The sequence below is a fragment of the Podarcis melisellensis genome (assembly GCF_964234715.1).
Source record: "Podarcis melisellensis genome assembly, chromosome: 5".
Taxonomy (NCBI): Eukaryota; Metazoa; Chordata; class Lepidosauria; order Squamata; family Lacertidae; genus Podarcis; species Podarcis melisellensis.
This window is the reverse complement of record NC_138537.1, coordinates 93,703,563-93,721,143: the sequence shown is the minus strand read 5'-3', so window position 1 is coordinate 93,721,143 and position 17,581 is coordinate 93,703,563. Positions and strand designations below refer to the sequence as shown.

General features: G+C 43.4%; 2 protein-coding genes across 4 annotated transcripts in view; one reads left to right on the top strand and one right to left on the bottom strand.

Annotated features, from left to right (window-relative positions):
- The window catches only part of FGF6 (fibroblast growth factor 6), a 187,593-nt gene that overhangs the window by 70,333 nt on the left and 99,679 nt on the right, over positions 1-17,581 (top strand). The window lies entirely within an intron of this gene.
- The window catches only part of DYRK4 (dual specificity tyrosine phosphorylation regulated kinase 4), a 52,593-nt gene continuing 35,433 nt past the window's right edge, over positions 422-17,581 (bottom strand). For all 3 annotated transcript variants that reach the window (XM_081911713.1, XM_081911714.1, XM_081911715.1), the window contains 6 exons: positions 14,876-14,963; positions 12,234-12,406; positions 10,367-10,427; positions 7,263-7,392; positions 5,366-5,529; positions 422-775 (listed from right to left, as the gene is read on the bottom strand). In XM_081911713.1, coding sequence (XP_081767839.1) covers positions 507-775; positions 5,366-5,529; positions 7,263-7,392; positions 10,367-10,427; positions 12,234-12,406; positions 14,876-14,963 — 885 coding nt within the window. In that variant the 3' untranslated portion in view covers positions 422-506. The remainder of the gene's footprint in view (positions 776-5,365; positions 5,530-7,262; positions 7,393-10,366; positions 10,428-12,233; positions 12,407-14,875; positions 14,964-17,581) is intronic.

Sequence of the window (17,581 nt, the reverse complement as noted above, 5' to 3'; positions counted from 1 at the left end):
GCTGCTCTTTCTGATTTTTTTCTTTCTTTCTCTTTTCTGGGAAATGTTTTAAGTTGTGGGGGTTTTTTTAACACCTGTCGCTTCTGGTGTCATTAACCACCCTGAGATCTATGGATATATGGCGCTATACAAATTTAATAAATAAAATACGATACGACACTTAAAAAAAACCAAACCCCTGACTGAAATAAGAGCCCATGAGCTGTGCAAGAAATGTCTTGGAGGTTAGACAGAGGTCCTATGTCTTCACCTTGCAGTACTCACAAGTAAAATGATCAGCCACACCCTTGTTCTGATGAAAATTAATTTCTGTCCCTCAAGAGAGCAAAATATATTCTATTTGAACTGTAAAAGAGCACCCATTTCCACTCATACAATCTTCCTCCACACCAAGAAATGTGCACAGACCGTATACAGGCAGTTATGTTAAATTTCTGTTCTTGAACATTTTACAGCAAAAAAAGTTACCTAAAAGCAGACCACAAATGATATGCAAAGAGGACTAGTCATTGCTTGTACTTGATGGGTGGCAAGATGCTTGTATTTTTGTGCATGGCCTTCTCAGTCCTATGGTCTCTCTGTTCTCTTTTAACAGTTTTGTCCACCAGGGTTTCCAGTTCTTTTTCTGGAGTTTCTTGCTTGCTGGAATCCTCCTTTTCCTCTTCGTTTGCATCTTGGGAGGTTATGATGGGAGATAATTTCTGAATCGCAATGGATAACTTTTCAGAGGGATCAGATTTTATTTCTCCAGCAGATTGGTGCCGTGTGGTTTCATCTGTAGGAAAGGGGAGACACAAAAGTTAAGAGAAAATGTATTACCTTAGGGAGCAGTAAATCCAGAATTGCTTTAGGACTTCAATAAATACAAAGAGGAGAGTTCAAGTAAGGTTTTGGCACGTGCCTAAAACACTTTTGCATCCAGCCTTGTTGATGCTGGCATAGTTTAGAATTGTTTTTAACTGTATTCATCATTTTAATATTTCTTGCAAACCACTTATTTTATATAGAGGTTATATATCAAGCAGCATGTAATTTGCTCAGGGTTCAAGCCCCACGTTGGGTGAAAGATTCCTGCATTACAGCGAACTGGACTAGATGACCCTCTTCCAACTTGACAGTTCTGTGACTCTAAGTGTTGACAGTTGCAACACACACACAAGCCACATTTCTCCTCTCAATCCTCCTCCCCATTCACAAAAATAAACGCAAATAATTAAGCAAAAACCTAGAAACATACATACAACTGTCCGCCAGTGCTCTCTCTTGACAAATATTATAAAAACCAGCTATCGAAACTGACAACAGCCTTCTCCTGGCTAGCTGCAATGAACGTGCTTTGAGGTGTGGCCTTAGGGAAACCAGCACTGAGCATGCTCAGACTGTACTCAAAGGCAGTTCTGAAGCTGCAGCTTAGCCCTGGCAACAAGAGATAGAGAAGAAACCTCCAGCAAACACATGCCTTTTTCTCCTCCTAAGACACAAATAACAGGAGCCTCTTTCTCAAAGTGATGCTTTGGGATTGTGATGGGCAGAGAACAGCAGGTTGACAGAAATGTTTGCAGAGCTTTCCTGAATTTGGACAGAAGAGTAAAATGCATGTTTAGCAGGGAAGAGAGTGTGGCTCTGAGATTTGTGGGGAGGGCTATGCCTCAGGGAGGCAGCCTCTGCTAGAGATACCTGTACCTGCTTGAGGTTTCTGTGAGTGGTGCAGGTAGTAATATTATAATTTATAACAATTTCTTATTTATACTCCACCCATCTGGCTGGGTTTCCCCAGCCACTCTGGGCGGCTTCCAGCAAAATATTAAAACACAACAATTCATAAAACATTAAAAGCTTCCCTAAACAGGTAGAAGTGCAGTGGGCTGAAAGAACAGGAAGGTTGAGATGTGTAACAAAAACCAGTATTTCTAGCACACCACCAGCCCACCCATGAGGCTGACGGAAGCTGCCATCTTGGGTGGCAGAATCCCATGAACACCTTTGCTCGCCCCTACTGCCAACCACCAGAGAAGCAAGGAGAGATGGCGGCAGCAACAGCAGCAGCTTCCAGGGAGATCTCGAGATAGTTCTGCGAGATGTCTCTTGTTATGTACTGAATCGAATAGGATCCAAACTGCAGCAGTCTGATTGGTCCTAGAACAATAGGATTCAGAATGCAGCAGTCTGATTGGTCTTAGAACAATAGGATCCAAAAGGCAGCAGTCTGATTGGTCCTAGAACAATAGGATTCAGAATGCAGCAGTCTGATTGGTCTTAGAACAATAGGATCCAAACTGCAGCAGTCTGATTGGTCCTAGAACAATAGGATCCAAAAGGCAGCAGTCTGATCGGTCCTAGAACAATAGGATTCAGAATGCAGCAGTCTGATTGGTCTTAGAACAATGCAGCAGTATGATTGGTTGGCAGGAACCACCCAATCATGCTCCAGATAGAAGTGAATCCACAACCTGATTGGCTTACAGTAGAATTCCAGAATTAGCCAATCATGTGCAGCCCATTGTGTAAATAATGTATATAAAGCAGATACTTTGAGGGGACTTTCATTCATTCCTCCTCACCACTATGAGCTGAATAAAGAGCATGAAATCACTTTCATCTCTGGAAGCTACCGCCACCTGGAGCAGAGAGGGTGGGACCTCCCCGTTTTGTTTCCCTACACTACAAACACGTAGCTGTCCATCACTGATGGACACTATCCTCCTTAATAATCAATCACTGGGGAGATAAAGCTTCCTCTATTGTCAGTCCCTCCTTTCTCCCTCTCTTTCCACGGCAAACATAGGCGACCAACCTCTACCCCTGAAACAGCTGATGGTGAGGGGAACTGAGTTTAGGAAACAGACATCAAATGGCCTGTGTTTTCTTTTTCTTTTCTTTTGTTAATTTTTTTATTTATATTGCACATATATACAGGAAAAACATAAACAAAAAATCCACCACATACCTTATACAAATTATATCCACTTCACAAATCATAAATAAAATACATAACTGAGTTAGTCTCAACTGAGCCTTGGACTTCCCTCCACTCCTTTGGTAAGTATCGAATAAATTATATAGTCACGTACTTTTTACCTCTTTTACATAGGCCTTTCCCGCTGTTAGAGTTATTTCAACCCCGCCAGTGTCACCTGAGATTTAGATTCCATATACGTTAAATATTTCTTCCAATTATCATGAAATTTCTGTTCGTCTTGGTCCCTTAATCTTCCTGATATTCTATCAAGCTCAGCATAATTTATCATTTTAACCTGCCAATCACTTATGTTGGGTATTACTTCTAATTTCCAATTTTGTGCTAGCATAATTCTTGCAGCTGTCGGCATATAGAAACAATGGTCTGTGTTTTCTCAGCAAATGCAGTAGCAGAAGACAGATTTCCTCCAACCCCAAAGCAAACAGTGTGTGTGTTTGCGTGTAGATATCTTGACTTGGTCTCGGGACTGGAGGACACACTCAAGGAAAACGATTTTTATATTTTCAGTTCGTTCCCCCTGCCACCCCACATCAGTTTCTCTTTTTTTCAAAAAAAAAAAAAATATTAGCTTTCACAATATTATAAACAAACAAACCCACAAGACAAACAAACATAAATCATAGCCTTATTGAAAATTACACTTATTAACTTTGTTAAGCGACTTCCTCGCTTCCCCTTGGTTGAATTTCATTGCATGTCCTTTTAACGGTTTTCCCAATCCCAATTCTTATGAAATTTAACTTAGACATTAACATCCTTAAATCTTCACCTTATGGAATTAAACATATTAATTCATCACTTAACATAAATGAAACCCTAAGCCAATTAAGGATCTGCAAGCTGTTTTCAGTTAATTTAACTTGACAATTTTAACTAGATAATCATTAAATTTATTCCACTCTTCCTCACCCCACATCAGTTTCTGGGCTGACGGAAGCTGCTTTGACATCCAGGGAACAATTGCCATAGGCTGAGAGAATTTAGGAACTGGGGGGGGGCTATGTGGGGTCCTTTTCATTGGCAAGGTGCAGGCATGGACACCAGAGCATGAGAGCACTTGTGATGTGGCAATTGCACGGCCCTTTGCTTTCTGAAATTGCCCACACAGGTGCAACTACTCCCTGGGGGTACCTGAACAGCAGTGGCGTAATGTGGGGGGTGCAGGGGGGGGCGGTCGCACCGGGCACAACATCTGGGGGTTAGGAGGCGCAAATCCATGGGTTAGGGGGCGCAAATTACTTGCCTTGCCCCGGGTGCTGACAACCCACGCTACGCCACTGCTGAACAGGGAAACATGGTCACATCATACTTTTTATCCTGCTCGCCACACTTTAGGGGAGCAGAAAACTGAGCTGGGTAGAAAGCAACAAAATGCGCAGAAAGGTAACCAAATAGATTCTGTGAAATGTATAGGTTATGCAAATTCAGTAAATGTGCATTGTTTCCATTATTTTGTATAATCTGTTTTTCAAAGCGCTATGCAATTTTGCAATAAATTTCATGAAAAGAGTTTTATTTTTCATATTTTTCCCTGCTTCTGCCCATCATGGGGAAGGCCAAGGAGGCATATATTGTGCTGCAGCCTGATGAGAAATGATTCTGCACAAACCGTTCTAAGTTGAGACATTCCTTCATCACCCTAGAATGTTCAGTTCACATTGAGTTCATGAAAACATTGTACCCTGACCTGTTCTTAATCCATGATTGACCACATCTACGGAACGTGCTTGTTATGTCCTTTTAAGTCTTGCTATATCAATCACTAGTAATTGTTTAAGTCTTGCTATATCAATCACTAGTTATAATTTAATAAGGAGGTTTTCATGCCTGTCTAGTTTTGTGTTCCCTTTCCCACCCTTTAATCTATTGGTGATTAATGCCTATATGCAACCCTTGCTTTGTACTTATGTTAACCAATCAGCAACAAGCACATATGTGGCAATGCTGTAATATTCAATGAAAGGGACTCCCCGAGACATGCTCGGGAGATGCCTCCCATATGACACTCCCCACTCGTCTGTCGTTTATTTCAACCCAACAGCAGCCCCACCGTACAATCACTGAAAAATCTTATGCAACAAGTCCTCTGGCACTGACTATTTCAAACATATCTTTTCGACCATAAAGGATGGAAACTTGCTGCTGCTTCTTTATTTGGAGTTGGAATCCTTTGGGAGCTGGGTTCAGCTACTAGTATCCCATAATGTGGCCTTTCTGGTTTCCATAACGTGCAAACTGCCAAGTAGAGAGAATCACACCTCAAGATGCTGCTGAACTTAGCAGGTGCTTCCTGGTGTTTTGGTTTTGGTTTGTCCCCCTCTGAAATACCTATTTAAAGACAATTCATTTGGGGGAGGGAGAAAGAACCAAGAACTATGAGTCCACCTCGTTCTGGCTGAGCACTCTTATGAGCGTTTTCCTTCTTCTTCTCTGCATCGCCTGACTTCATAGTAGGCTTGGGCTTTTGTTTTGCTTTATGTAACCATGGGTCCTGCATCCAGGAGTGGTGCATTGCATCTTCCGGAGTCATGCGCAAGGAAGGTTTCCATCTTGACATAAAACAGATGGAGAACATCAGTATGGAGCATGATGCACATGTATTATACACACACAAACCTATGTGCATATGGGGTTTATTACTCACATTATCCTACATGTGACAGCACACGAAACCACCACACTCATATGGTATGACCTTAAAAAGTAAAGGTACCCCTGACCGTAAGGGACGCGGGTGGCGCTGTGGGTTAAACCACAGGGCCTACGACTTGCTGATCAGAAGGTCAGCGGTTCGAATCCCCGTGACAGGGTGAGCTCCCGTTGCTCGGTCCCTGCTCCTGCCAACCTAACAGTTCAAAAGCACGTCAAAGTGCAAGTAGATAAATAGGTACCACTCTGGTGGGAAGGCAAACGGCGTTTCTGTGCGCTGCTCTGGTTTGCCAGAAGCGGCTTAGTCATGCTGGCCGCATGTCCCGGAAGCTGTACGCCGGCTCCCTTGGTCAATAAAGTGAGACGAGTGCCGCAACCCCAGAGTCGTCCACGACTGGACCTAATGGTCAGGGGTCCCTTTACCTTTACCCCTGACCGTTAGGTCCAGTCGTGGACAACTCTGGAGTTGCACGCTCATCTCGCTCTATAGGCCAAGGGAGCCGGCGTTTGTCCGCAGACAGCTTCCGGGTCATGTGGCCAGCATGACTAAGCCGCTTCTGGCGAACCAGAGCAGTGCATGGAAACGCTGTTTACCTTCCCACCAGAGCGGTACCTATTTATCTACTTGCACTTTGACATGCTTTGGAACTGCTAGGTTGGCAGGAGCAGGGACCGAGCAACAGGAGCTCACCCCGTCGCGGGGATTTGAATCACCAACCTTCTGATCAGCAAGCCCTAGGCTCTGTGGTATAGACCACAGCACCACCCGTTTCAGTAATTGCATTTTCACAGCAGTTTCATCACTGCATGTCACATAATTTGCTCTGCAAAAATCTGAGTGTCTAATATATAGGCGCTGCACCCAAAAAAAAAAGGCAAAGGACCTGTTCTCCTTAGAGCCTGAAAGGAGGCAAAATGAAGAAGAAAGATAGATGAGGGAGATCAGTTTGAGAATGCCAGAATGCATAGGTAAGTTTTAAACAGGCATTGAAAGAGTCAGGTGGGTCCTGGGAGGCAGAGCATCAAGCGCAATAACTTTAGCCACTTTTGCAGCCAGCCACCAATAACTCCCACGCCACCAAGTGACTGTGGCCTTACACTTCTAAAATCATGTCTTTAATTCTGCCAACTCAGCTCACATGCTGAATGTGATCCCATCTAGTATCTCCCTAACTTAGTGGTTTCAAAACTTGTCTATCAACGAACCTCTACTTGTCTGCCATGGGGCCCAAGCAAGTTTATGGAAAACATGGATAGGATAACTCTCCATTGGCGCATGGTGTGAACCAGCCACTTGGAACACGTCCAATATGTTCTTTAAAGTTGCACATTCTTTGGGGAGATAATGCAGTGGTAGCCAAGCTGCCTTTCAGGAAAGTTTGTTCACCATGACTGATATACTAACTGAGAAACCTCTGACAAACTTCCAAAGAACTCCTGGAGTCCCGTGTGAAATATACTGCTTCCTTCCGCAAAACATTTTCATTACATCCTCTGGCAATATGGGGAATTAGCAAATCAAAATAAACATTGCTACCATAACTGAGCTCCAGACATTTAACTTAAGGACAGAAAAGCAGGATTTAAGAGCCTATATATATGCAATGGGAGAAACAAATGAATGTTCTCTTACACAAGGCACTTTTTCAGAAAATCCAGAAATGCACCATCGTATGTTTTCAATACAGCGCTCAGTTCCCTTGTGTTCGGGTTTCTTATTCTCCCCCTGCTATTTGTAAGGTTCTTTGGAGTCCCGCTGGAATCTTTAAAACAGAAAAGCAACATTTTAAAACTGTATACACATTTGCATAATATTTAAAATTTTGATGCTGGAAGGGTAAGTCCACAGAAGACTTAAGTCTGCCCAGATAATATTTATTTAGAACAGCAGCAAGAATACTTATCGCAAAGAATTGGAAGACACAAGACCTACCAACCTTGGAAGAATGGCAGATGCAAGTAATGGACTATATGGAAATGGCGGAAATGACTGGCAGAATTCGTGACCAGGGAGAAGAGTTGGTGGAAGAAGATTGGAAGAAATTTAAAATTTATTTACAGAAACAATGTAAAATGTTTGAATGTTGATGACATTGAAATGAAATGAAGGGGTTCTAGTGATAAGGCAAAATAAGAATATGCAAGAATAGATTGGTATTAGATGAAAACTTGAAACTATAATATGTGAGGAAAAATAATTAAGGATAAACAAATAAGATATGAATTTGCTGAACCAATTTCTAAATGGAATACAAAAAAGGGAGGTGTGAGGAAGTCAGAAAATAAGTTAATGAATGGAGAGGAATTAAAAAGAGGGATTTTTATTTTTTTATTCTTTTTTCTGTATATGTTAAATGACTGTACTTTTGTATTTTTGTGTTTTTGTATTTTTCTTGTGTTTTTTATCTATTGTCTAAAAAAATTTCTTTTTGTTAAAACCTAATAAAATATTATATATATTAAAAAAAAATAGAACAGGGATGTCCAATGCTGTAATGTTGGGATCCACCCTATTCAATTGGAAGTGCATTTTGCCATAAAAAATTATTCCTTATTTTTATGGTCAGACACCATAATAAATGTGGTGCCGTTAGGAGCCAGGAATGCCTAGCAATGTAGCAAAGGACCCCAGGTGTAACTTTGCTTAATTCACAGGTACAGAAAAATACCTTACAGTGCAGAGCTTACATGAAGCTTTTTGCTCTGTGGGTAAACTTAAAACCCACCTTGATTAAAAGATTAGAAGAACCATCAGAGACCTGGGAAGATTTTGGCAGCATAGGCTAACAGTTTGAATCCCTGATCCAGAAGAGTGCCAATGTTGTTCACAAAACCATTAATTTTCACTCGAAGAAAAATCTCTCAGAGATTAACGATTTAGTGCTTGAATATTTATGTACTGCAGCCAAAAGCTGCAACGAAAGCCTCAAGCAAATGAATAAATACTTAAAACACATCTCACCTTTCCATCTCTTCAAGGTGATTTACAATTCAGAATAAAACAATTACATTCAAATCCACAATATTTTTTTTAAAAAAACCCAACCATTGGTCTAAATGTATTATGACAAAGGAAATTCAGTGCAACAGTAAACTAGCAATAGATACTTTATTATTGCTTTCCAAAAGCACGAGAGAGTAACTTGGTGCCTAAAGATAAAATAAATTATATTTCTGGGAGGCCTATTCCACAATCCATAAAGCCAACACAGAAATGCTTGATCCCCAGCCCATGTAACGCTTGAAGGGGCACTTGGAGTAGAGCCTAAGGAGATCTTAGAGGGCAGCCACGTTTATATGGGAGCAGGCAGTTAATCTGATTCCCTGGGCTCCTGGGTGCAGTAAGATTTCAGAGGTACTTTGAATTCAACCTGGAAATGGACTAGAATAGGAAGGAAGCAACTGGTTTTCTGTGGGAAATTTGTGTTCCAATACTGGGACATGGCTTTTATTGGAAATGGCATACCTTGTTTTGGAAACCCCACTAAATTATTACCAAAATACTAATTTTATTTTGTTGTAAGATAAAATACCTGTCTAACTCAGGCAAATACAGCAACAGTTAAAAGATTAAATATCCATCCTTGAGGGAAATGAGGAAGGTATTTTAGATAGTCCCATCCAAGAAGAAAATGCTGAGTTGAACTATAAATGAATACTGTTTATATGTTTGTGTCATGAAGGCAAAAAAATAATCCAGGGGTGAGATTGCTGGTTGAAGTGAAGGGGGGCTGGAGCAGGGTTTGTTTGTGTGTGAATAATAATGCAGACTCTCAAATGGGGAGACGGCAAATAAATACTATTTAATTTATGGAAGGGGCATTCATTTATAAACTGACTTAATTAAAGCAACTGCACATAGTATTATGGAACATATAATATAGAAAGTTTAAAAACAAACACAATTTTTCTTCTCTGTGCCATTTCTGTGTGCTACATGGGCAGATAATTTGCATTAGAGTTGACATCAGCTGCAACATTTCAAGCTATAAAGGTAAAGGTACCCCTGCCCTTACGGGCCAGTCGTGTCCGACTCTAGGGTTGTGCGCCCATCTCACTTAAGAGGCCGGGGGCCAGCGCTGTCCAGAGACACTTCCGGGTCACGTGGCCAGCATGACAAAGCTGCTCTGGCGAGCCGGCACCAGCGCAGCACACGGAAACGCCATTTACCTTCCCACTATAAAGCGGTACCTATTTATCTACTTGCACTTTGATGTGCTTTCGAACTGCTAGGTGGGCAGGAGCTGGGACCGAAAGACGGGAGCTCACCCCGCCGCGGGGATTCGAACCGCCAACCATACGATCGGCAAGTCCTAGGCACTGAGGTTTTACCCACAGCGCCACCCGCTATAGCTTGATATTTTTCGGCTTGACAGACCAAAGCCTGGCAACAGAGTCAACATGCCCACTATAGTCCGAGCCCAAACTGCAAAAGCACAAACCCAGATGGCATGGTAAGAACAACAAGCACTAAATGAATGTAGATAAGCTGCAAGACTCTTAATTCTGCACTAGTCTGCACTGCTCTTAATTCCAAGGAAATGAAACCAAAGGCGTGTGTTAGCACCCTTGAAATCTGTGCCACGCAGAGGCTGGGGTGTGTATCTAGAGCATATAAATATGCATTGCAACCCCTCTTGCACAAAGCACCATACAATATGAAGGTCTTTCTTCCACAAATGCCCTATCCACCATAATGATGGGCACTATGCGAGTAAGTCAATAACAGCAACTTACCAAAGAACGTTCGTCTTCTTGATGCAGTCTGAATGAAATCAGCTGGTGGAAGACCTAGTATCTTTAACACACACAAAAAGTCAGCCTGAAGAGCACCTCTGTTAAGTATATAACAAATTAATGGTCTTACACCTTTAACTTGAAGGACATGTTGATATAATGGCTGAGCTCTTTTTTATTCTACCGCAGAGTCAGTTGAAAAGAGGGGGAAACTACCACAAACAGTAAAAATAAGTGTTCTGAGGAACTCATCAATGGTTCCAACCTAACTGGTGGTTTCTATCTGTACTGGATCTGATTCTCCTCAACACTGTTATCAACGGCTAAAAATGAAAGTTATGCCTGGCCCAAAACTGGGAGGGAGAACTAACGTATCAGGAGACGGAAATAAAGTTCAAAACTATCTTAAAAAAACTGGGCTGGAACTAATAAAATCTCTGTACATCTAAATCAATTTAGAAACTGACTTTTATAATCAAATGAGAGAGTATCTGTTAAATGGTACATTTTGAGTTTCATGTTCTTCACAAGGATTGCTGCCCTCCTTTTTCTGGGTCAACTCTATGGGCCTGTTGCATGCCAGAAAGGGGCTTTTAATACTTGGAAGTTAGAGTGTTTAAATCACTTCACACACATAATCTTCTTGTAATCATTGAAACACCCAACAGGTCTGTGTTATTATCCCACATTTCAATTTCCCATCACTAGGTGGTATTTTGGTCTTTGTGTTCTGGGTTGTATGAGTTCCTGTGGGGATATTAAACATTTTACAGGCACTCTAATGCCAGTGTAATGCCACTTGTATGCAAGTCATTTCTGAAATGCAACATTTTATTTCATAAGGACGTATTTTGTACAGAAAACAATTGTGTGTGTGCATCTTCGGAGACATACGCTAGCTAATTTGTGTTTAAAATGTTTGTGGTAGACATAATTTTTGTTTGACACATCGAATTCCTCAGACTTTAACAGAGGAGCACAGATAAAATTCACAGGTAATGAAAGAGATGCCTTCATTTCATGTGAACAAGCATGACTGAAACCTGGTGAGATGAGGGTGAGAACCTGTTCAAAAGGCATGGATCAAACAGAAAGGAGGAGGAGTAGCGTTACATGTAAAGGATGTGCATGCCTGGAAGGACAATCATGACTTGGAGCATGGAAGGTGGATTGAGAGTATGGGGGGGATTGCTGGAGAGGGTATGAACTGTGATCACACTTCCATGGGGTTGTGTCTCTGGAAGAGTAAACCTCTGCATGGCATCTGATTCGCAGTTGGAGGACACATTGTCCCACCCCCTGGCTTTCTGCAGGAAACCCCAAGAGCATCTCTCACAGATGGCTGTCCAACCACCAAAAACCTCCATTTAGAGAGACTGCAGGACCTCTCAAGATAATTGTTCCCATTGCTAAATGCTGTTACCTTCAAGAAGTTTCTCCTGATAGTCAACTGAGATCTACCCTCTTGTACCTTAAGTCCACTAGACCTAATCTTGCCTTCTGGAGTAGCAGAGGACAAGTCCTTGCTGTTTTCCATGCAAAACCCTTTCAGATATCTGAAGAATGCTATCAGCCTTGTCTTCTCCAGGAGAAATCAGCCCAACCTTCTTTCAACCTTCCATATTTGTTGTCCTGCTCTGAACACTCCCAACATCTACATATCCTTCTAAAAGTGCACAGTTTTCCAGATGAAGCTGAACTAGTAAGGAATAAAGTGGAACTTGATGTGACAAATCTTAGAGGAGTTTCAAAAACTACTTGCGATGTTGCTTTGTGAGCATGTGTACGTTCCTGTGTATAGTTAAACTTGTTCTTTAGAGTCTGAGTTGTTTCTGCAACACCTGCTAATATTAAAATCAGAAGTTACCTCCATAATGCATGCAAGCTGCTCCACTTCATTCTCCCCTGGAAAAAGTGGGTACCCTGTGTAGAGTTCAGCCATAATGCACCCTAAGCTCCACATGTCAATAGGGGTTGCATAGGGGTGACCAAGAATCACTTCTGGGGAACGATAAAATCGACTCTGGACATACGTATACACTGGAATAAAAAGGCAGGGAAAAAACATTGGAAGTGTAAATTATCTCCTCTTCCATTGCCACCGATCCTCGCTCGATGCAAGTCCCTGAGCTCCTTATCTTAAGTCCCATCATTTTGGTCTTGACCAGAGGTTTCCAACCAATTTGAGTCCAAGGCTCCCTTGACCAACTACATTCTTTCTGCAGTCTATTTATTTATATATACCGTATTTTTCACTTTATAAAACGCACCCGACCATAACACACACGTAGTTTTTAGAGGAGGAAAATCCGTAGGCATTCCCTCCATAACTCACACAGACATTTCCCCTTATTTTCTAGGAGGAAAAAAGTGAGTGTTATGGTGCAAAAAATACGGTATGTTTCTAGAAGACAGTGTGTTGAACTATCAATATAGCAAAAGTTGATATTCTAGCTCACAGGTTTTCAACCTTTTTGGGTCCATGGTTCTCTTGACCAACTACATTCTTTCTGCGGCACCCCTGTGGGGCTCAGGAGCCCCTTGACTGCAGAGCTGGCAGCCTCTCACTCCTTTTTGAACACCCTCCCTTATGGAGTGTTCCCTCAGCCTCTTCTCCCCTCCCTCTGGGAGTCCTCTGGGCAGCAGCCACCACCAACCCTGATCTCTGAGCTGCCCCATCCACCCCAAAGAGAGGTATCTCCTCACGATGCCCCTCAGGAATTTGGGAAGAGGATGCCCCCGGCCTCGGGCCCAACAGAGACTGGCCAAAGGTGAACATGAGGCCAGCATCTTACTCACATGGGGAGGCAGCCGTGGGCGCTGCCTGGCCTGCATGGTGAAAAAACTGCCCTTCAGCACCGGGAAATCTGCTCCACTTCCCAGTGGGGAGGGGTTGCAGTGGACCACGTGGCCACCCACTCCCCTCCGGGGGCGGGGGGGAAAGTCCCGCGTCCCCTGGGGGTTCCCAGCCATGTCATTTGTCTGCCAGCCAATTCGCTGGCTGGGGGGGCGTGGCCGGGCCACATTTGAACTGAGGCGCGAGCCGGATTGGAGAGCCTGTGAAGGATTGTTGCAAGTGCGAGAGTATTTGGTGGCGAGCCTTGGGCTCGTGTGGCAGTTAGGCATTGGTTTGAAGAAGAGTTTGGGTTTCATATCCCTCTTTATCACTACCCGAAGGAGTCTCAAAGCAGCTAACAATCTCCTTTCCCTTCCTCCCCCACAACAAACACTCTGTGAGGTGAGTGAGGCTGAGAGTCTTCAGAGAAGTGTGACTGGCCCAAGGTCACCCAGCAGCTGCATGTGGAGGAGCAGGGAAGCGAACCCGGTTCACCAGATTACGAGTCCACCGTTCTTAACCACTACACCACACTGGCTCTGGGGGAGGGGAGGTGTGGCCAGCACCTGCCCCTCCAAGCTTAAGGGTATTCCGTTAAAGGAATCCGGGGGTGTGGATCTTGTCCAAAGTCCGGGGATGGGCTAGGGCCATGCCACGACCCCGTCAGGAACCCAGGGGGAGCACAAATTGGTTTGCATCCACGGGACTCCTCCTTGACCCTTGACTCCCTGCATGATGGGCAGGAGTCAGATATAGTCGGGTCAATTCCAATGCCTAAGCCAATACAGTACCACTCACATTCTGTAACCAATAAGGTTGTGGCCTAAATTTGCCCAATAACATTAACCTAATATCTGTGTCCTTGTGTCTTATTCATCAACAAGGGGGTGGTCTCAGGGTCTCGACACGCAACTCAGCTCCCAGGCAGGCCTTGCACACAGTAAGCACAAGAAAGGCTAGCGGAACACCTGCTTGCCAGGTACCCCACTAGTTTGTCCATTCCCAACTGCAAGGACTGGAGGACTGGCTGGCTGGGCACCTTGGCCCACTGGCTTGCTTGCTTACTCCAGGGCCGCCTCCGTTCCCGGCACTCTCCACCCCCTGGGCAGCCCCAGAGGCACCATTCAGCTGAGGAGCCTATAGCCAGGGCTGCTGCAACAAACAGCCATGCAAGCCAATGGGGGGCAGAGATGTGAAAGGGCATCAGAGGGAGGGAGGGAAAGAGGCCAGTGTTGATGTTATGTACTGAAGTTCTCACCCTGGGCCAGCAGGGAGATACTGTAGATAGTTATGCAAATAAGGGATCGAAAGTGACGTTCAGTGATTGGATAGTTTTAGAAAGTTGTTACAGTAACGTTGTACTGGAGCTCTATATAAGCAGGCTGGCTGAACCCTTCAGTTCAGTTCAGTTCTGGCCTGTGACTAAACAAGAGCTGTTTGAAGAATCGCTGTGTCATCTGATATGTTCACCCACAACTTAACAGTTGATTTCCCTTTTTACTTCAAAAAACTATTTTAAAAAATCATTGTGCCTTTGTTTCTTACTCCCTTGTAAGCTCCCCCAGGATTATAAATTTATACTGAAGATGTGGAGTTTGAAGTACATAAGTAAATAAATCAAAAATTAAGAAATCTAATAAAGAAAATTACATCTACTTGACTTTTCTGCAAACCTCTTTGGTGTTCATAGCAGCTTGATCCAAAGTCGATAACTTTAAATGAAACCTGCCCAGGTTGGGGTTGGTTTATTAATATGTTCTCCTAAAATGGGGGAAAGCGAAGAAGGGGGAGAAAAAATATCAATACACATCTATCAGGTTAGCAGACTAATGGCAAAAACATTTTTACAGGGGAAAAACAACCAGACTGCAAATATAGTGGTACCTCGGGTTACAGACGCTTCAGGTTACAGACTCCGCTAACCCAGAAATAGTACCTCAGGTTAAGAACTTTGCTTCAGGATGAGAACGGAAATCACGCGGCAGCAGTGGGAGCCCCATTAGTTAAAGTGGTGCTTCAGGTTAAGAACAGTTTCAGGTTAAGAACGGACCTCCAGAACGAATTAAGTTCTTAACCCGAGGTACAACTATATATGGTGGTGTCTGGTGAGAAATCCCAGCCTCTTTGACCTCCTCTTTTAGGTGTGACTTATTGTGTGGATGGAGTGTTCATACAGGAACGCAAATGCCATTCATTTGCTGATATATCAAAAAGAACTCAAACAATGCTTATAAATTATAGGTTGCCATTTTGCTCACATGGCTACATTCTGAAGACGTATTGACCATTCCCTAGCACATGGGTAGGTACACTAAGGCCCGGGGGCCGGATCCGGCCCAATCGCCTTCTAAATCTGGCCTGTGGACAGTCCGGGAATCAGTGTGTTTTTACATGAGTAGAATGTGTTCTTTTATTTTAAAATGCACCTCTGGGTTATTTGTGGGGCATAGGAATTCATCCATTCCCCCCCCCAAAAAAATATACCGTATTTTTCGCTCTATAAGACGCACCAGACCACAAGACACACCTAGTTTTTGGAGGAGGAAAACAAGATAAAAAATATTCTGAATCCCAGAAGCCAGAACAGCAAGAGGGATCGATCCCTCTTGCTGTTCTGGCTTCTGGGATAGCTGCGCAGCCTGCATTCACTCCATAAGACGCACACACATTTCCCCTTACTTTTTAGGAGGGAAAAAGTGAGTCTTATAGAGCAAAAAATACGGTAGTCCGGCACCCCACAAGGTCTGAGGGACAGTGGACCGGCCCCCTATTGAAAAAGTTTGCTGAGCCCTGCCCTAGCACCTTTGAATGCTTCACTCAGAAGGGCAGGGACCAGGTCAGAGAAGGGCAGGTTAGTCAGCCACACTGGGAACATGCCTCCCTGAGACTTTATCATGTTCCATAAAAACCATGAAAATTAGCCCCAGAAAGGGAATCAGCTGCTGCATAACTGTAGAGGGGCCACATAAACCCGCTGGGCCAATCTCGGAAGGAATTAGAAAAGCCTTCCTTGATGGAGGTCATTTCCACCAACTTCAGATCTCAATTCTCTGACATTGAGCATATAGAGCCCTGCATGAACAAATATACATTTTTTAAATACATCGAATGGCACATTTAAGCCAGGCTAAGGGTGGCAGCAGACCAATTACAAGGGAAAGTGCTTTTATTATAGACATTGTCTCATAGAAAACAGGCCTTAATTATGAGCCTGTACTAGAGAAAACTGAAATAAGCATCGTATCTCTAACATAAATTAATCCTTTGGTGTATATATTTGGTCATTTGGAAAATTCACTGAATGGTTAAAGCTTTCCAAACATCACTGCTGCATCAACATAAAACAGCTATTGTGATGTTGAACGCTTAACCATATGAGAGTCATCTATACCTCAGGATTTCATCACTTCCTTTTACTTTCAATGAGGTCTAGTTAAGCTAGGTAAAAGGTAAAGGGACCCCTGGCCATTAGGTCCAGTCGTGACCGACTCTGGGGTTGCGGTGCTCATCTCGCTTTACTGGCCGAGGGAGCCGGCGTACAGCTTCTGGGTCATGTGGCCAGCATGACTAAGCCGCTTCTGGCAAACCAGAGCAGTGCACAGAAACGCTGTTTACCTTCCCGCCAGAGCTGTACCTATTTATCTACTTGCACTTTAACGTGCTTTCAAACTGCTAGGTGGGCAGGAACAGGGACCGAGCAACGGGAGCTCACCCCGTCACGAGGATTTGAACCACTGACCTTCTGATCAGCAAGCCCTAGGCTCTGTGGTTTAACCCACAGTGCTACCCGCGTCCCTTGGGTAGACCCGCGTCCACCCAGTGAGGTCTAGTCAAGCTAGACATAACATTAAATAGTGAGAATGGGAGTTTTCCTTCCAATGCAAATAGCAGCTTCAGAGGAGCATTTATTTTTGCCAGGATGGAAAGCAAGAAGATAAAGGTAAACTCCCCTTTGCTACTTACAGCAGTTATCACCACCACCACCTACTATTTGCATTTTTTTAAAAAAAGTGCATGTTAAATGCAAATACACACATAATGTCCCATCTTGTTAGGACCTAACTGACCTCATTCATTGAAATGAACTCATTACACAGAAATAAACACACACATATACGGGGTGGGGGAATACTGTAGAATACACAGTAGAATACAGTGGTGCCTCGCAAGACGAAATAAATCTGTTCCGCGAGTCCCTTCGTCTTGCGGTTTTTTCGTCTTGCGAAGCACAGCTATTAGCGGCTTAGCGGCTATTAGCGGCTTAGCGGCTATTAATGGCTTAGCAGCTTTAAGAAAAAGGAAACAAACTTGCAAGAACTTGCAAGACGTTTCGTCTTGCGAAGCAAGCTCATAGGGAAATTCGTCTTGCGGAACGACTC